General features: G+C 43.8%; 1 protein-coding gene across 1 annotated transcript; it reads left to right on the plus strand.

Moving 5' to 3' along the window:
* The first annotated feature begins 865 nt into the window (after positions 1 to 865).
* On the plus strand, positions 866 to 20,495 carry camkvb (CaM kinase-like vesicle-associated b). Its single transcript, XM_003973723.2, has 11 exons — positions 866 to 1,131; positions 14,797 to 14,904; positions 14,978 to 15,109; positions 15,457 to 15,531; positions 15,950 to 16,088; positions 16,513 to 16,633; positions 16,715 to 16,790; positions 16,966 to 17,102; positions 17,217 to 17,295; positions 17,688 to 17,775; positions 18,107 to 20,495. The coding sequence occupies exons 2-11, from the start codon at positions 14,810 to 14,812 to the stop codon at positions 18,434 to 18,436; spliced, it is 1,272 nt and encodes a 423-aa protein (XP_003973772.2). The 5' UTR covers positions 866 to 1,131; positions 14,797 to 14,809; the 3' UTR covers positions 18,437 to 20,495.
* The last annotated feature ends 85 nt before the right edge of the window (positions 20,496 to 20,580 follow it).

A 20,580-nucleotide genomic window follows, 5' to 3' on the forward strand; every position in this document is an offset into this window, starting at 1 on the left:
CACGTTTAAGCTTCCTGAACATGTTGTGGGTTTCTGGCCCTCGCTGCTCTCTTCTTCTGCCATGCCATCACACGAGTGACCGAGCCTGGCAGTTGCACCATCAATGGTCAAGAGGCTTGATCCCATTTGGCAGGAGCGCTCCAATAAACGGCCAGTGAGGCAGCTTGGCTCCTCTCGGTGGTTACAGATGGCACCAGAGTCACCGTTCTGTCTGGACCCTGCTCACTATCCTCACCTACCTGAGCCTCCCTGTGGGTGAGGAGGCAGCGGTTTCTGGAGGATAGCCTTACATTTTACTCCTTTTATGCCGGACAGATGTGTAAATCGACTTAAGAAGTGACGGTTGAGCCAGAATCTGAACTGGAAAACATGTGCATTTTCAAAAGAGCCGGCTCATGAGCATCAATCACAGCTCTGCATTTGCAGATCTGATTTCAATAGTCATCAGCAGTGGCAGGAATACAATTTATAATTATTTTCTGCATTTGAAAATCACCTGTGTCCCCATTTGCAGAGAAAAAGCCATTAATATCAATTGTCGATGACGTCCGCTGGAGCATTTGTTGTTCCATTCTCTCTCTTTTTTGAGGTTATGTTGGTAAAAATGATAGATTTAGGTACACATATATGCTTGTACAATAGAATTTTTTTCTTCTTTGGTAACCAGTAATTCTTGAAAAGCTTTGTCTATAAATAGTGTTTGACAGAATGTTCTTTATGCCTGTCACCGCAGCTTATTTTATCTACTGGGACATGAATGCGCTGAAATGAATGTATTCGATTTTTCCGCGCACGCCATTCAGTGTGGGTAGTTCACGTGTAGGATTCTGTAAATTAATCTCTTACTTGTCAGATTGCGCTCGACCCTCTCCCGGTGCGCTCTGCGCTCTCTGCCGTGCGCTCTGGTCACCAAACCCCCGCCCTCTCGGCTCCTGACGACACGGCGCAGCGCTCGACGCGCACTGGCACAACAGATGGTAGTGTACTACTACAGACTGCGGGAGCGCAGGAATTTGTGGCACAAGTACTTTTATTTTCCCAAACTTCACGGGAACGTTTAGTGTGAGCGGAGGAAGAGCGTTCTTTGGCGGTCTCAGCATCTCCCGTTCAGAGGTGGAATTTGGTTCCAAGGTAAGTTGTGTTTCAATATTCACGATTGCATTTCAACACGAATGATGAGCAGGGATTTATCCAGAAATCCCGAGTTTAACGTCCCATTTTTGGATTTTGTTAATATTATATGTTTATGCATTTTTAGAGGACAACAAATTATTTACCGAATTGCTTAGTGGTGTAAATTTAATGAGACACGTGATGTATAACGCGTTGAACAGTGATTTAAATAAAATGTAGGGCGGTAAAATCAGTAGTAAAACAAACCTTTATTATATATTTGAATTCTGCAACAGTTTCCTAAGCTAAGTAAAGCTGTCAAAATTCAAATGAGATACTAATTTTAAATTGCAAAGTTTCCTGATCTCCTGAAATCGTGAATTCTCCACCCTGTGACACTTTAAGTTCTGCTATTCCACACAGGCACATATATCTCTGTTGAGCTGTGATGCTGTGGGGGTCTCTGTGGGGAAGCTGAACAAATTAAAAATGCTACACAATACGCATTTTTCAAGGATTTAGACCGTGCCAGCGTAAAGAGCCAAACACTAACGTCACTCTTCCCACCCAACATAATGGCTTTTAATCTAGCAGGAGGTCGGGGTTAAAGACTACTTGTTCTAATTGCCGAACAGTGGAGATATCCAGTAATGACCATAACTGAGACCGAGTATCCTCCCCACTCTGCCCGGAATGAGATGAAAGAACCCAGACTGTTTGAGGTTAATACCATAAATGCTATATACCCAGCAGCACATGAACTTTGCAGACGTTAAAATAATTGACTTTTTCAAGAACGTGGCATGATTATGGGGTTCACATTCTGCAACGTTCACAAGGGTGGAAGAGATGATTCTTTTAAATGTAATAACCTGCAAGACAGTGACGCTAATCCGTCTGAACTTTAGCATGATCCCTACATCAGGAGAACATTAGAGTACACACACACTTTGAATCACCGAGTCTGGATCTGCCTCTTGACACCCAATAACGTTAAGCTGCCATAGACCGAAAATCAGCTCTTGGAATTCCAGTAAGCCAGCTGAGACGCAGGGATGTAAAATTCCTCAGAGTGTTTCTAGGATTTCTGCAAACGCTTATCCATATGTTCCATCCTGTAGTCTCGTTTAAATGCAGAGATTCTTACTGGGTCACTGCTGAGCTGCAAGGAATGATTTGTTATGTCACAGAGAAGATCCAGTCCTAGGAGGACCCCAGATGTCCTCACAGAGACCGGAAGATGGAGCAAATTAGCACGCGAGCTTACAATGTGTACACAATTAGATCTCCTGGGAGAGATGCTTGAACTTTGTGTTCCTCTTGATTCTGTGCGAGCAGCTGACAGCGAATGTGCAAATGTGCAAAATGCTTTGAAATGAAACTGCAGATGAAAAAGAAAGGGACATTATTTAAATCTTTCAGTCATTGCTGGGAATTAATTGGCTTCAGTTACTTAAATAATAGCGGAGGTGATAATTGTGTTTACACTTTCATGCTTTTTCCCCCCACACAGATGTGTTAAAGTAGCTTTTTCCAAATGAAGAAGTCTCTCGAATGAGACGAGAAATGCTTCCAGGTTGCTTCAACGGTCCAGTTGAACCTTCGTGGACAAACCTCTTTGGAAATGTCCTTATCCTCATCACGAATTTCCCGTTCGATTTGATGTTTCATCCCTTATGCAGATGCGGCCGACATCTTGACCTGTTTGTCCTCAATCTGTCGGTGCAGGTTGAGGTTAATACCTCAAACAGCCAGTTTGCTGTGTGTGCTCTTACATAGAACAACGAAGCATCCTGCAGCAGGGCCAACATGCAGGGAGAGGAGACGGTTTATTGACTCCCGTGAGCGGCAGCCTTCCCGAAGTGTGCGGTGTTTACCGGAGATCCAGCACGGAAAGTTAGGAGTGGCTCTCCACATGGGGAGCGTTAAGTGCGGTCTCTCACTTTGAGAGGTGGAATCTGAAGTGTTTGGATATTTAGCCGCTGCAGAGGCTGACTGTTGTATTGACTTTACGTAACCCAAATGTGAGACAGACTGCTTAAATACCGATTTCCACGGACTGAATAGATGCGTGTATTTTTATTCCAGGCTTATCAAATAGCTCAGAGGAATTTTAATGAAATGATAGATGCTCGCTCGTGTGAGAATGTGATGTCACCCAAACACGAAGGGAATGATTTTGATATTGTCTTAAAGGAGACAAACTAAAAAAATGAATAAAAAAAACCCCCACTGCTAGCTCTTCTTGGTGCCTGTTTATATGATTTCTGCTGCTGCTCTGCCACTATTAAAGCCATAAAGCTCTCTTCTCTTATGACTCAAGAGACAGTCTGCTGGTACACTTGCTGTATCAAAGGCGATCATTCTTTCTGATCGATATTGTGCTTCCAGAGGCTGGAGAAGGGAAAAAAAAAACAGCAGATATACGGTAAATAAATCCAGCAGCCGTACCTGCAGCGGCGGTTTTGCCATCCAACATGTAACATTAAGCTGCTAATCTCAATATGAAAGAGAGAAAGCTTATTTGTGCAGAAGATGATGGATGGGTTAAAGATGATGAATTCAAAAAAAATAAATAAAAAAACCCATGCAGTTTGCACACATTGCAGGATAACTGTCAACAGCCCAGATCCTTTTCATTCAGATCTCCCAGAGGTTTTCTGAACTCTGTTCTCTGGCAGATGATTTAAGGAGATGAGGACTGGCTGCAGCTCCTGACCGGCCAGTCGAGGAAAATGCATGTGATGTCACGGAGCCACGGAAATCACATGGCTTCATGCACAAACACAAACACTCCCCCCCAAAAAGAGACGTTGTGCAGTCGACCGTGCAGCCGGATTAAAGACAACGCCGGTCTCCGATGGGTGTCTTTAGAAGAAAACATTAATGTTCACACTTTTCTTCTGAAAATCCTTTTTTTGTTGGTACCCTTGCATACGTAGCGGTGTAGCTGCTCTGTTGATTGTACCTGACCTCACTCACCTGTCCAGGTAGTCCTCTTGTTTTTCTGGACTATGTGTGGTCATTTTTGTGCTCAGGGAGGTGTTTGCTCGAGGTCAAAGGTGAGTCTGGCAGCTGCCAGATAACAAATTGCTGCATTTTATTGAGTAATTTCATAGAGCAGCACCATCGTCAGTGTTCTGCTTCCTCATTTTACAAATCAGCACACTTTACTGCTATTACGTCACTGTAGTTTCCATATCTGACACAGTTCTTTTCATGCCTCCTACACACTCGCAGCAGAAAGATGAGCTACCCCATCGCCCGTTGTTACGCACGGAACTGAGCTGTACGCTGTAGCTTCCAGATAATATGGTGAAAGCAGTTGGTCAGTGGGTCCGATGGCGACGCCATTTTTAATCAGTGGAAATACGTAAACAGTTTTTGGGGAGGCAGTTAGTTGGTTAAGTTAATTAAAATGGGCTCAATCACCACACACACTGAACAAAGTGTCAGCCGTGAGAAGTGTTTTCTTCTCTCAGCTCTGTGGCTTCAAAAGCCTCCTGGCTGGAACCCACAAATATAGAAAATTTGAAGGAGAATTTTAAAATGGAGAAGGATTAATATTTCACCTTAACACTGACTCGACTGCAGGCCTGTTCATCAGCGAGGAGCCTCACAGACAGTGCACCTGGCTCACTATCTTCACTTTTTAACCTTTTTATGACAGGTGAGGAAGAAATATTTCATTATTCTACATTTTTCACTATATCCGAGACAGAAAGATCTTTTATTTGCTTTAAGAATTTATGATGCAATCATGGACTTGGGTAATGGAATAAGAAGAAAATACTGTAAATTTCATTGTGATTTCTTTCTCTACATGTTCTGGTCTCAGTTGCGTGTGGCTCCGGTTAAGAGAGGGGAAAATCTATGTTCATTAAAATTGCATGTTGCAGGCTGAAGACAACGGGCAGTTGCATGACAGCAATCAATGGTCCTTCCTCAAGCTCTGACAGCTCGTCACTGTGATGCAGGTTCACATACTAGCAAAAACACGATCACGTGTGAGTTTAGGGCTTCTGTTACAATTTTGAGCTATTTTGCCGCTTTTAAGTTTTAAAATCCCAGTTAAAGATGAAGCGAGCCCAAACAGATGGCGTGCAACCCAAAGAAAATGCATTTTATTGCAATACATCCATGTCTGAGTTCAGTTTACAGCAAAATACACGACCGTCGGTCATCATTTCTTTTCTTCATCACACCTTGGGAGGTCTTCTTGTAGTTTGCAGAGCATCTGACAGAAACACTAACCTCAACTCACAGCTTCTGGGCAAAAAGTCTCTGGTATGCAACATTCCAGACGCTTAATCCAAGTGTCATCAACAATGTTGTTGCTGTGTTTCTCTTGTCGCGCCTGCTTAACGTTTCTTTCTGAGGGAGACTCGCACGTGCAGTTCGTTGGAAAAAGTCCCCCTGAGCAACAAGAATGCTCTTTGTTTACAGATGAGTTTATGTTTCACGCACGGCACCGGCTGATCTGCTCTTAGACTCATCAACAATTAAAATACCAAGAGTATTGACTTAATGGCGTTTGCCTAAACTACGCATTTGGAGTTTATTGATTCATCTGCTTCCATACTCGGTTACGCTGCGATGCTAGAACCCTCTAAGGTGGCGTACAGTAATGTTTATGTCTTTCACCTGAGGGTGTGACACTAATTAGCAACAGAGAAACAGCAATTTCACATTGAAGGAGATCTACTTTGCAAAGGCAATTAGATCCACTTTGTCAACAGACAAGTAGGAGGGAAAGTAGGCCAAGGGAACAGGTGGCAGACATTAATGAGCAGATCAGATACGTTTCAGTCAAAGCGAAACCCTCAATAGTAGTATTGATCTGTGTGGAGAGCTGCATGAGAGGAGTTTTTGATGAAAACTCGTAGATTCCCAAAGAGGGCAGGGGAAATCTGTAATTAGAAATATGCAATATAGAGCCTCCGTCCTCTTCCCAAGGAACTGACGCTCTCCTCTGCATTGAGGGGAAAGAGTACAGTACTATGATGCCATAAGGAAGGGCTTTGTAACCAAGGCAACAAACAACAGGCGCAGAAAATGGTCAGATTAACTGCTGAGGTGTGAAGTGAAAGCAGAATTTTCTTACAGTCGAAAAAATTAAAAAAACGCTCAAATGAAAAAAAAATAAAAAAAATTGCCTGAATAACTGTTACCAGCAGTGAGCTGTGATGGAAATCTGAGCTTTTTTCTGAAGTGGCAGAAGAAAACACGGCAGCATCGGCGTTTTTTGTGCAAATGTGCATGTTAAACTAGCGTTCACACGTTGACGGCACATTGAGAGGTGCTGGAGCTGGAATAAACGGGTCGGCGGAGGTGGATTCTGCCATTAGTAACGATTAACACGTAAGTCATTCACCCGCCACCTCCCACTGCAGTGACCCTGTCACATGTTCTGAGTCACCTGGCTTCACTCCGCCCTGCCTGATCTGTCAGAGCGGCACGTCAGGCTCTATTTCTTCCTCTTTTTGGCTCGCTCCTCATGAAGCACACCAACACGCGTGCAGATTAACTGTATCCGCTGAGACAAGCCACGGAAGTATATTTAGGTACAGTCTGCTACTACCGACTGAAGAAAGGCCTCAGAGATCGACTTCTTCATTCATGTGGGATGAAAAGAAGCACGAGTCTAGCTTCATGGAGGATCGTTATGGAGCAGCACGCTGGTCTTGCAGCCAATTTTATGAGAAAGGCCAAGTGTGCATCAGAGGTCCGTCCCTGTGGGCTTTCTGTGTTCCGGCTTCGGCCTTCAAAGTGCATTTTTATGCAGAGGATGCGCTGTTTTTTCTTGGATTTTGGATTTAATTGAATCAGACAGTTTAGGCCAGATACCGAGATGGTCTCAAACTAAATCACCATCACGAATCTCCCAAATAAAGCACCGGTTTCACCCATGTCACATTTTCTTTAGCGGTGCATTTACCACTATATTTCCCAATTAAAACTTTCCTCATCCCAGAGGAAGTCTGCTTCAGCGCAGCACTAGCAAATGTTGGATCGTGCTCTGTCTTTTCTCTCCCTGCAAAGGACAAATGTCATCATGCGGTGAGTGTGAAACATGCACGAGTGCCTACAACAATTCAGGCTTTTGCTCCACGACAGCCTGGATGAGTTTGGGCTTTTTTGAGGAGCTCTGTGTTTGCATATGTGCAACAGGAAATGAAACCAGCATGGGGATCTGCTTTTCTTGCGGTCCCTAAGGAGCAGGTGGGTTGGACTGGTGCGTAGGTGGTGCTGTGATTCTATTGGGACCATCAAGGCCATATGCAGGACCACTCACCCCCGCTCAGTGGCACCAGGCGTTAACACATGCACTCGCCCCGGTCTGAGTGTGTCTTCCCGGCAGGAAAAGTTATTTCTACACCACGAATGTGTCATCCCTCGCAGATAGGCCGTCCCCTTCTGCTGTTTCACCAGCGCAACCGCCATGTAACCATGGTGACAGGGGCTGCTACCTTGCTTACACTAATGTGAACTGTTAGGTCTTGGCAATGTTTATCCAGGCTCCCGTTCTAACTTGCGTTTCCTGCACGCGTTCAACAGTGCCTTCAACATCTGTCGAACTGCTCGCTGCACAGCTGCTTCGTTTGGTTTTAAATGGTTACAGCAGAGGAAGAGAGCTTTTACTGCAGCACCTGCACGGCAAACTCCTTATTACACCTCCCTCATCCTCATATATATATCTAGTCAAAGTGGCTGATGAATGTTCTGTGTATGCCTGCAGCTTTCACAAACCATAATATGCTTTCCCCCCCATGGCCCTGCTTATTTGAACCTGACGCCTGCACACAGATGTGCACGCTCCTGATTCTTACATGAATTTGCAATGCCTTCAGCTATTTCTGTCAAAGGATGTATGTGTCTATAGTTTAAGCGGTCATGCGTGGACTATAATTAATCTCTGTAAATTAAGAATTTAAAGTGCTGCCTGGCCTTACTTCTGAAACACCCGTATAGAGATATAAGAAATGCAGTTTCAAAGATAGAAAGAAAATCTAAATGAATTCCCTTTACAATCACATGTAAAAATGACTAAAAACTCTCCAGCTTGAAATCCTAGAAGCATCTATTTAAAATTCACGATCTTTTTCCAGTTAGACCCCGGTTGTAAGAGGTGAAGTAGTGAGTTTAAATATTAATATCTTTAAATAAATATCCTTTACAACAGTGTAACTGAAAAGAGACTTGTAAAAGCACTGAGAGTTAATTTTTTTCTCTGAGTTAGTTTGTGGGTAACAAACTGTGCGCACGTGAATCTATTTCTTGTGCTGCTGGCACGTCTGGAATTTGATCCATAGATGTGCAGCAACGTGCACAACAGACAGACTTTGTTATTTATTTACAGAGCACATTTTTCAAACCAGCATGGTGCTAACATTAACCTGCATGGATTTAGGAAAATGTGCATATTCGGCATCTTTTGGCTGTTATTAGTATTGATCCCCACTAGTTACAACTCCTGAGGTACACCTGTATCACAGTATCACAGATGTTGTCAGGGCACCGGTGGATCCCGATCTTGACCGAGGTTGAAGCTAGAGCATGTAGATACTCAGCAGTAAAAGAAAAATAATGGCAAGACGGCTCCTGAGCATCCCGCCGCTGTCATGATTCCACATCAGTCACAAGAGCTGATAACACTGACTGATATATTATTATTGTTCATTTTCAGGGCTTCTCTCTAAAGCAGACAAAAACAAATCTTTTTTTATGCTCCAAGCCCGAGACAGCAACAGATCTGCTGCACTTCAACGGATCGTATTCTGTCTCCTCTGACCTCGGAGCTGACAGGGGGCAGCGGTAGTGTGATGCTTTTGCTTTGCTTTATTTTTTGTAAATAAAAGAGGGTTTAAATTTACATTCTTTTTCACGGTTGAAATCAGAGCTACGTTAATCCCCTTGTGAACGGTAAAAATCCGTTGTGAACTAGTGAATCATTGTCTCCTGGAGGCTTTTCCTCTGTTTCTACGGACTTTAGATGGTTTTCAGCTTCAGAAAGAGCCTAGTTGATATCGGTCACGCAGATTTAACCTGCCTTTGTGCAACAATGTCGAATCTTGCACGTCAGTGCTTCTGCTTTTGCTGATTCTACAGCATTTTTTCGCTGTATATCAAAAATCCACACCAGAGCCGGAGTTCTGAGAGTTGTAGTCACTGGACAGAGGCAACAGATCTGTTCCGAGCAGTTGCCTTACTGCTTCTTGCTTTAATGTTTAGAATATCTCTGGATTGTATTTTATTATCATCAGCTTACTTTTGTGCATATTTCATGAGAATTTCAACATCTTTTATTCAATTGTTGCAGTTTGCTGCAAACATGCAGCCTTGAACATCTCTGCGCTCATAGATTCAGGCTAGTTCGTTAACAAAGGAAGGGGGAATCACATAGAATGGATCTTAAGTGTGCAGATGTCCAGAGCGCCCTCATGCACGCACTGCCTTTGAGCCACATACTCATCACAGTGCAGCTGCTGGACTTCAGACACAACCCTGCAAATCTGCCTCGTTTCAAACATCAGGCTTCAACAAAGGAATTCTCTGCTCTGAACTTCCTCTTCTCGCTTCGGTGAAACAATGATATAGGATGCCGTATCTTGCTGTAACAGAATAGATCTGTTCAGATTGAAAGAAAGAAGGGGTGACAGATGGATAGATACCCCACCAATCTCTGCATATTTCCTCTCTGGGAACCAAAGTGTAGCCAATATTTCCCATGATTCAAAGTTGTAATGCGCTCCTGTGCTGTAAATTGTCACAGAAAAAACTTACCCACCATCGTCCTGCAGTGCTTCAGGTATCCATGGCTACCCATCAGAGTAGCTGTGGAATAAGACCATTTTTCTCTCTCTCTCAAATTCACATATGGAAAAAATACGTCACACGCTCAACAGGTAAAAAAGTAACTCTTTATGAATACAGCTATAACTATGTGGGTAAACTATCTGTTAACAAAGTTCAAAAGCACTTTTATCTTCCCTCGGAACAGACCAGAAAGTTCACATCAGCACTTTCTCTCTTGTCCCAGTCTTGTTAGAGCATCACTGATGCCTCAGTGGAGGATTCACAAAATATCCCTATGATTATGGAGCGCCGGCACAAAATAACTATATATATGTATATATATACTGTATATGCTAATTCTGGAGCTAGATGTTGCTCCTGACAGAATGTTTCTTAAGAGACTGAAAAATGGGAATGCCTTCCATCAGTTTGACAGGTTGCCATGGGTGATCTGTCGTGAGTTGCCTCTGCTCCGCTCTGATGCGCACGTTGCCGTTGGCCTGTGGGTTTAGTCACTTGCTGCAGAACATCAGCAAAGTGTGAAACCTTCCTGTCAAAGAGGTGAATTAAAAACAGAGACCAGGTTCAGTTACAGGGCGAAGAGGCAGCAGCATGTAAAGACCCCAAAATTGGACCCATCAGGCCCATTCAGACCAGGAGGGTTGGAGTTCTGGTGGACACCAGAGCCGTCGAGTCTAATGTAACAAACACATTCAATCTAATGTGAGACGCAGAGTTGACAGTGAATGTGGGACCCTGCATCGTGCACTTCAACTGGTCGTGTAAGAGATGCGATAGAGAATTGTAAGGGTCGTGTTAGATTCATGGAGGATATGGAATTAGACTGGAGGGGTTTCCACTGTCGTGCACCAAATTCCAGCAGAGAAAAGTCAATATCCACTAACAGGGAGGCATTCCCTGTGGCCTGCTGTTGTTTACTCTCAATATCATCAATTTACGCTCTCCTCCCTCCAGGATTTTTAAAAGCCTGTCTTGAATTTATTGCTAATAATTTGCATCTCTTTTGCTTGTCACAGTCAGCACTCTGAGGAGCTTTTCAATTAAAATAAGACGAACCATTAAATTTTATTTCCTGTATCTCTGCCTGTAGAAGTTAATATTTCATGCACTGCAGAATTTGTGTGTGGCAGAATTTAGAGGATAAATCAAATGTATTTGTCATCATTGAATTGAAGCATAAATATCTGCTTTTAGAATTATTTCTTTAAAGCTCAGGCTCTGTGTCATGTGTGGGCACACAAACTCGCTCCTGACTAGTGTAATAAAGCTCATCAATCCAAAATGACTGGCTGAATCCGGCCAGGATGATCAAACTCCCCTGCACAGGTGTAGCATCTTAGCTCAGCTCGTTTTTTCCTCTATCAGACCCGACATAGCCTTAAGGCACCAATGGTGACAGTGGAGAGGACGTGACGGCATCATTAGCAGGATGTTACACCACCGTCTCCAGTACAACGGAGCGCACCTCATATCTATGCGCGCGAACATCGTTCTCTCCCTCGGGATAAATCATCTGTAGATGTTTGAGAAAACCATGCTGGCATTTGTCGTCCCACACTCTCTCACTCAGTTGCACAGGGAGTGTATGAGCTATTGTACCTGAAGAGTAATCTGGTTATTTATAGATAATTCGGTTCACAGTGAAGCACCCTCAGGCAGCCGTGGCGAAGCGAAGCTGTACAGCTGCTGAAGCTCCGTGATTCACAGCAACTTAGCTCTCAGCCAATGTTTGTTCAGGCCATTGAAACTGTTTTTGGTAAACATCTGTCCTTTCACACATACAGGAAGTTAAAATAAATTTAAAATGTAAAGTTATAATATAATAATTTAGGACTCATTGGATGGATTCATGGATGGTTGCAGCCTTTAAACGGCTCTTTATAGGCAAGTTAAGCTCTTGTGACTTGATGAGTCTCCACACAGACAGTGTGAGAATGCGTGAGAGGACCATCACAGAACATCAGAAGGAAAAGAAACAGAATCGAAGTGACTTTTTAGGCTGCACCGGGGAGTAAAATACAGACAATAAAGCTTCTGATATGTCTTCAAAAGAATGATTAAGGCCCCATGTTCTTGATTCCACAGCTGCCATGCTGTTAAAAAGATTCCTCGATGCAAGAACAACACAAACCTCGGTCCTGGAGAGACGCTGATGGGAAAGCGATGAATAATTAATTCAGTTTTGTTCACCACATTTTTAAACCTTTGCCACTGTTTTAATCTGATTCATCTTGATTTGTGTTGCTGATTATCGCGACTTTCCCGGCATGCTTTTATTTTCTGTGTTCTACATTCCGTTTCTGACTAATAAACCCTCAGTCCCATCGAGGCATATCCAAGTAGTATCCTGCGAAGGAGAATTTGGCTCTTTGGATAATAGAATAGAAATCTTCATGTAAGGGCATCCTCAGAGGCACACGTTTGCTGTATAATATCGGTCATCCAACACTAATGGACTCTCTTGGCTATTTATCTGTCCTGTGTTCATTAAAATCGGCTCATTGTGGCAGCTGTCTTGTTCCTCTGTATCACCAATCTGAATAAGTATGAAACCAAAGTGAATAAGCGGATTTTATGCTTTTCTTACAGTATTTTAGTGGTAGTTTTTAGTCGTGCCACATGTAACTGGAACTAGAGTTTATCTTTATCTGTTAAAACCCCTTAATTTGTTCTTTAATTTAACTATGTTTTATATATGCTGACGTATGCTCAATTCTTGTCAGCCCTCACTCCCTCTGGTGCCGTTTACTTACATTAGTACCTAAACTGGCAGGTGAAAATAGCAGAAGGCATCTTCACTTCCTTTTTTCCGAGTGGTCGATTAACATTTTCTCTGTTGCTCCTCTGTGTCGATCCTATCTTCCCTCTTCAGCTGCCAGCAAAACGCTACCTTAGCCTGTAGAGCGAGATCAGCAGCATAGCAAAAACAATGTTGAGTATTCTTCAGGCCAAGAGAGGTTTCGGGTGGTCTGAGGCTCAAACCGACTCCAGGCAGCAGAGGACAAAAGCCATCAACAGAGAGGCGAGAATTAGTGTTTGAGATGGTTGAGATGGTTGAGCAGCCTCGCTGCCGTTTGGTGCTGCAGCCTTTTAACTGGACTTTAACATCCAAATATACAGGCGCAGCAGGAATGGGGGGTTATTGTTAGAGTAAAAAGTGATATGGATAGGCACACAGACCCAGACGGGACCCCTGAGTAAGCTGGTCTGATCACAAAGAGCGTCCTAAGCCAGAGGAAAAGTAGGTCGGAAGGGTGAACGGATGGAGACGCCCCTGAAGGAACAGCAATTTAAAAAGAGGGAAAACTTTTCCGACTCTGAGGAATTTAATGGGGGGATTAGTGCAAACAGGTGCTCTCTCACATCCGTAAAGGCTTACCCTACCCAGCAGAAGCCAGAGGTGTTGTTCCACTGCAGCAGGTAAAATAATCCTCCTGGCCGCCGCTCTTAAAACATCCTGACACAGTTCACACCATCACTATTTTCAGCCCTGATTCCAAAATTCTCCCAGACTTAAGCTCTTAAACCTTTTTTTATCGATTTCAACGGGCCTAAATGAAACTACGGTTGCGCCCAATGTCTCCGGGCTGGGTGAAGCGCTCCACTCGCTCACGGTAATAAACCCAAGATCCATATCACCGTCTCACTCTTTGTTTTCACTGCATCTCCACAAAATCCGCAGTGACATAACAGAGAGGCCTCACGCTGGCCCCGCTCTCACTCTGGGCTATAAATGCCATCGATTGGCACTTCTGAGGTGTTTAACAGTCAGAATATGATGCCGTAATGCTCGGATGCTGCTAACGGTCAACCCAAATGAGCCCATTGTACACTTGATGGTTTATGATCCAATCAGCGTGCTGCATTTTCCACGCGGAGCGCTTCATCCATTAAAGCTCCTCAAACGGGGAAATGTGAGAGCCAGCCTGAGATGAGGAGGACTTGTAAACTAATTTGCCCTTTGATTCTGCACTTAAAGCAAAATCTCCTCCATACCTTCTCATTTTGTTGATTTCCGAATGAGGTTTATTAGATCTCCCCATAATTGTAAATTCATTTTGCTCTCCTCTCCATGTAACCACCTACAACAATACTGCTCTCTTGCGTCTAATAGATTTTTCCACCCGACCTGCCTCGTATAGTCCTGCACCTGCCAGACGTGCTCAGAGTTATTTTTATTTAAGCCGGCATCCTTGCAGAACCTTCCAGTTTTTCTTTCGCTTAAAGTTTTTATGGCAGAGAGATAGAGATGGGTAGCCGGGAAAGGTCAGCCCGTCCCACTGACGACGCTCGGGTTTGGAGACCGAGCACGGTTTGCTCTGGCTGTGTTGAGCCCAGCTGGATGAGATGGAGGTGCATTAAGCCGTGGTGAACAGGCTCCTCTTCTCACACTAGCGGTGCTCATTTACATGTGGGCATTCATCACCTGTGTTGGCACAGATGAACGCTGCCTGGAGATGACTAACGTCTTTTTCACACTGTATTCATCTGGAGAGATTTTGCTCTGCAGAAATGTTCCTGTCGTGCGTCACGCTTCGCTGCACATTCATACCAGTGCACGCAAGAATATGCAACTCTCTTCCTCGAGTTATTGTTGCGCTGATTAGTGGGCTTCCTTCAGGTAGAGGCAACATCTCCTTAGAGGTGAGCGTTTGAACCAATAGTCCATTTTCTCCTGCTTTTCCTTTGGCGGCAGATTCCCACCTTGTTCCTGAGTCTTTGCAACCTTCAGCTTCAACATTAAAGAGCCAAAAGATCCAACCATCGCTCAACTTTTTATCATGCGGCATTTGCACGGCATGATGTACTTCTGCTGATCTCATCTGTGAACAGTTGATGACGATCTCTCTGCTTCTTCACCTTCAGGTCGAGCGTGGCCATGCCGTTTGGCTGTTTAACGATCAGGGAAAAGAGGGAGTACAACAATCCTTCAGACGTGACAGACAAATATGACCTGGGCCAGATTGTTAAATCGTGAGTATCCGTGCTTCTTTAGCGTGACGTGAGATCGCTCCTCTCGTAAACTCGACTTGTGTTTTTGTTTCAGGGAGGAGTTCTGTGAGATCTTCAGGGCTAAGGACAAGACCACGATGAAAATGTACACGTGTAAAAAGTTCCTGAAAAAGGATGGGAGGAAGGTCCGTAAGGCTGCAAAAAATGAGATCCTCATTTTAAAGATGTAAGTTCTAAAGGCCTGATTCCAAGATTATCTCAGGAACACATTTCCTGCATATCTGGGTGATCCTCCAGGTCTCCAGTAGGAACCAATCACCAATTTAATCATTTAATTGACATTATCAAAGGCTGAGGAAGATTGTTGGAACACCATCAATCACATGATAGAAGAGATATTTACCCTTTCATATTATTTCTTTTCTTGTATTAAAACAGATCTGATGAAAGGAATGTGGTTTAAACTGGCTCTAGATGTTAATATCATGCCGTAACTGTTGTCATCCGTCACTCTGGACCGTTAACACCCCAGAAATGGTCACTGATTCTCTCATTTGTGACTCTCATTCTCAGGGTGAAGCATCCCAATATTCTCCAACTGGTGGACGTCTTCGAGACCAAAAAAGAGTACTTCCTGTTTCTGGAACTGTAAGCTTGGATGCGTGATGGTCTGCTGATTTTGTGTTGATTCTGAGCTCATGAGCTGTAGCTGGAGGCCCAGGAGATATTAGACCAGCTCTGAACTCTGCTCATTTGGTATTCAGATATGATTGCTCTCCTCATTGGCATGCATTCATAGGGAATTTGATGCATTTTTATGGATCCGCTACGCCTGCGTTACTTGTGCCGTCCTTTGAGGACATGTGATTCAGAGGTTTAGAAATTATAGAAAGGAAATGATCAAACATGACGAGCATACCTTTGGGGGAAATGCTCAACACACCTCTGCTTTTATTTTTCTTGCTTTCCGTGAATAATTGACGGCACATTATAATGATGATGCAAAGGTGGCGCAGGATCTTCCACTGCTGGAATCACAGATGTTGTGGCTCTTGTTTCTCTGTAGGGCCACAGGCAGAGAGGTGTTCGACTGGATCCTGGACCAAGGTTACTACTCAGAGCGCGACACCAGTAACGTGATTCGCCAGGTGTTGGAGGCAGTGGCTTATCTCCACTCCCTCCACATTGTTCACAGAAACCTCAAGGTAATGCTGTTCTGAAGACAAGGAGGAAATGTGCTATAGGCAATGGAGGGATCTCATTGTTAAATCTTCATCGAGGACTTTACTTTTGCTGCAAAAAGCAGGTTCCATAAATCAGATCTTGGCCCTGAATATCATTAAGAAGATACTGCAAGGTGGATTGCACCGTCAGCTTTAAATACTAAAGTCACTGAATTACAAAACTGGAGACCCATCCAGGAACCGTTCATGAATATATTTTAATTTGAGTCACACTATACTTTGCTAAGTTAGCAAATCTGTTCCAGCTAATTAGATTTTTCAATTTTCTCCCTCTCTTTTACTGTGTTTGTCATCCCCCTTAATATTCACCAGATCATTAACTTTGAAAACGAAAACCCTTAAACATGGATGCACCAACTGTCATCACTCTCGTATGCTCTTTTAGCTGGAGAACTTGGTTTATTACAACCGTCTGAAGCATTCTAAAATAGTCATCAGCGACTTCCATCTTGCTAAACTGGAGAACGGGCTAATTAAAGACCCCTGTGGGACGCCTGAATACCTGGGTGAGTGAATATTCCACACCTTTTTAGAGGTGTTGCAGCCTGTTGTGGCAGAAATAATAAGGTTGGTGCGCTCTCGTGCAGCTCCGGAGGTGGTCGGCAGACAGAGGTATGGCCGGCCAGTGGACTGCTGGGCGACAGGTGTCATCATGTACATTCTGTAAGTTGGCGATTGTTCAGAACACGAAAAATAGATTTTTTTTACTCCTCGCACTTCATTTGAAGCACTTGCACTACATTAGCCATCAGAACTGGATGAAATATTCAATTATCTAGAACCAAACGGGCTTTAAGGACAAGAATCACGGGTGTTTTAATGATGACTGGTCTCCCAGGTTGTCGGGTAACCCCCCCTTCTACGACGAAAGCGACGAAGACGATTATGAAAACCACGATAAGAACCTGTTCCGGAAAATCCTCGCAGGCGATTACGAGTTTGACTCTCCGTACTGGGACGAAATCTCGGATTCAGGTACCGGCTTTTGTTTTTAGCAGCGAATTCTAACATTTGCTGGGTGAACTTCCCCTCCTGTCACCTCTGCATGTCGTTTTTATGGCGACTCCTTTTGTCATCTCCCTCCAACAGCCAAGAGCCTGGTCGCACGTCTAATGGAAGTGGATCAAGACCAGAGACTGACGGCCCAGGAGGCCATAAACCACGAATGGTTTGCAACCTTTTATATGCCGATAGAGCCAAGGAACTCTATAAAACTAATAATGTTGCGCTCATCAGTAGTGATTATCTTTGTTTTTTTTAGTTTTTATCAAACTAAACACAGTTTAGCACAGTTTTTCTGTGATATGGTTTGTTTTTATCTCCATATTTCCATGTATTATTCACGGTTAAGTATCGCTTTAAACCCAGAAATCTGCACGTGTTTTTCTGACTGTAGAGAAATTAGGAGAGAGATGAAACACTCTCTGCAGTCAGTGACAGTAATTCAATTAAAGATTAATCTTGTGTGCAACAGCCTGTGGCAGTCACAGACAGATGAGGCAGAAAGCTCTGTTCTGAAGTGGCTTTTTTCACCTTTTGTTTTTTGTATTTGTACGACAGGATCTCTGGCGGCGCAGCTTCAGATAAGAACATTAAGGAGAACGTCTGCGCACAAATAGAGAAGAACTTTGCCAGAGCTAAGTGGAAGGTAAAACCGCTCTTCTTTTTCTGGCAGCTCTTCTTGGAGCTTTCAGAGGTTGTTAAATATAGATGATTTGATGTGAGCAGCATATTTTACTGGGTCTAGAACTCCACCTGTTGCCCTGAACTGGGCAATATCCAGTAGTGACAGAAAAATAAATAAATGTTTAAAATTCCCCCCCCCCAAAAAAAAGAAAAAAAATTCTCAACAAGTTTTTCTGATTAATTCATGAGTGCAGTCTTTGGAGTAAATGGAAACAATTGGATTCAAACACACCAAAGAGCATTTTCTAAGATGCAGGAAGCTCAAGTTGCATGTGCCCCCCCCCCCCCTACAGAAAGCTGTGCGGGTCACCACCATCATGAAGCGCCTCAGAGCACCCGAGCAAAGTGACTCCAGATCAAACAGTCCGGCGGCCGGAGCCACGGCTCCTCCTCCGGCTGATGCTTCGAGTCCACCTTCGACCACCACCGTACCTGAGGGAGGTGCCCCTGCCCCCGCAGAGACCCCTACCGGAGGGGGGGCGAGCCAACCGCCGCCGGAGGCCGCAGCCCCGGCCGTAGAGCCGCAAGCAGACGTGCAGCAGGTTGAGCCGGCGTCACGTTGTAACGGAGAGTCCTCTGCAGCTCTCTGCGCAGCCACTGAGACTGGGAACGAGCAGGGTTAGACCTCCACCCCCCTCCCGCTGTGTGACCTCAGCAGTCCCCACCGACTCCCACACACTGTACATTAGCTGCTAGCATAGTGACACTGACTCTGCTTCTCTCTCACTCGCAGCGTTAGTCTCCTCTCATGGAAGCTACCTTTCCTCAGAGCTGCGTCGCGTTGGCTTTCTAGCGTCTCGATGTTCACTGACTTTCTTGTGTGTTGTCAGTTTATATAAACCACGTTGCTGTTCATGCACTTTTGTAGAGGCAGATTTGTTCTTACAGCTGGGTCTTCATTCTTATCTTCTTAGCGATGAGGTCGTTTACGACAACACAAGAAAATGGCCTTGATCCATTCCATGAAGAAAGATAGGAAACTTTTCTTTTCCAGTTGTAATGCCGAATCACAATTTATTGTCCTAGAAAAAAAAGTTATTTTTCCAGTTTTTCTGTTTGCACTGAGTAGCTTGTTGTGCGTCGAATAATGCTGAGATTGGTGACTGCGACTCGTATTTTAAACTAGGCAGCTTCGCTCATGAGCACACATCTGTTCCTTAGCTAACTTTCTGCTCAGGAAAGAACCTCACCGCTGTAAGTGTAAAGATTCTGTACATAGAGACCTTTGTAGAAGTAGCCAGAACAGCATGAGTTTTCACTTTTAACTGTTGCTATTGAGAGCCACACTCTGGAAAGAGATTTGGTAGCTTCAGCCTCGTCCAACCACTAACGCCACCGTCGCCACGTTGAAGCTAAGGGTTTTTTTTATACGCGCAGTAGAATATCGCTGCATTGCTATTAATGTGATTACACGCTAGTGCTATACATCCATATCATTTCTGCAAATGATTCGCAGTCGTATCATCATCCACAGGTGGGAGGGAAGGCTTATTTTGTTACTGAAGCACTTGACATGTTCTAGTCATGTCCCCCATGTCAGGACGCAGACCTAAATGCCAATTAGTCTTACTGATAATTGTACTTGTGCGCTTGCTCTTCGCGCTGATTTAAAGGGAAGACAAACATCATTTTGGCTTGGTGGCGGCTTCAGCTTGTCTGATCTACTGTACACTGTAGTAAGAAAACAACCATTCCATCTCGTTTTACTCCTTTTTTATTTGGTAGATTTTCATTTTCATCTTGATGAGCTGTAATAATAACCTAGACTGTCCTGTCGCTGGCATTCTGGTGGGTAGATAAAGGTAAACAGAAGCAGTTTGTCATCATCACTTTAAAGGAAATTGAGCAATATTAATATAACTGGCTGCAGAAACTGTGATTCCTGGTGTCCTTTCGATAGCGTCCATGTATGTGTGAGTACAAGTCTGTAGTCTTTACCAGCTATCAGGACCAAACACAAGGCTGCTGTTAACTAACCAGTGTTACCTGATAAAAGTGGCGCCTCAACCTGTGCATTTCACAAGGTTTCACGTGTTTGGACCCAAATATTCGACTCTACTTTTCCAATTTGAGGTTGGAGTTGGATTCAGGTTATTGTGTGGGCATAAACACGCCAAAGTTTGGGTCCTAATGTAAAAATCAGTGGAAAATGTCAGTGTGAAAGCCTCTGCAAAGATAGAAACCCCACATGTCATCCTCTGGGCTGAGGGTGCTCCTGGTATATACTCATATAGAACTACAGCGTAAGGTTATTGGATGTTAACCTATAAGATTTTAAGGGTCTTTCCTGAAAAACATTTTTACCATGTGTACCATGCATCTAGCATGACAGAGCTTTTTACTTAGAGAGACCAATTGAAGTTTACCAATTCTTGCATTGTGAAAGGTTCATGTCATATTTCCATTTTTAAGGAGGAAAAGATCATTTTGATGTGTATAGACTGTGTAATTTATGTCACACTTTAGGTTTTGTTGGCACAAACGAATACTGTAAGGATCTCCTCCCAGTACATTTCCCATCTAGTTTCCCACGTCTTGATTTTTCCATGTATTTCCGGTGTAACTGTAGATATAGATGTTTGCAGGACCAGTGGTCACCTCTGGGTCCTGTCTTGCATTCGTGAGCTCTGTAATGTACTCTGACTGGGTTTCTGACTTTGATGGTAATAAAATTAATCTGTTTATTCACCTGTGGTCCTGTTTGTTTTCTCCCTGACCAAGGGGAAAAAAACGGCGCCCTCGTCGAAGCATTGACAGGAAATGTGGG

This window comes from Takifugu rubripes, chromosome 19, assembly GCF_901000725.2.
Source record: "Takifugu rubripes chromosome 19, fTakRub1.2, whole genome shotgun sequence".
NCBI lineage: Eukaryota > Metazoa > Chordata > Actinopteri > Tetraodontiformes > Tetraodontidae > Takifugu > Takifugu rubripes.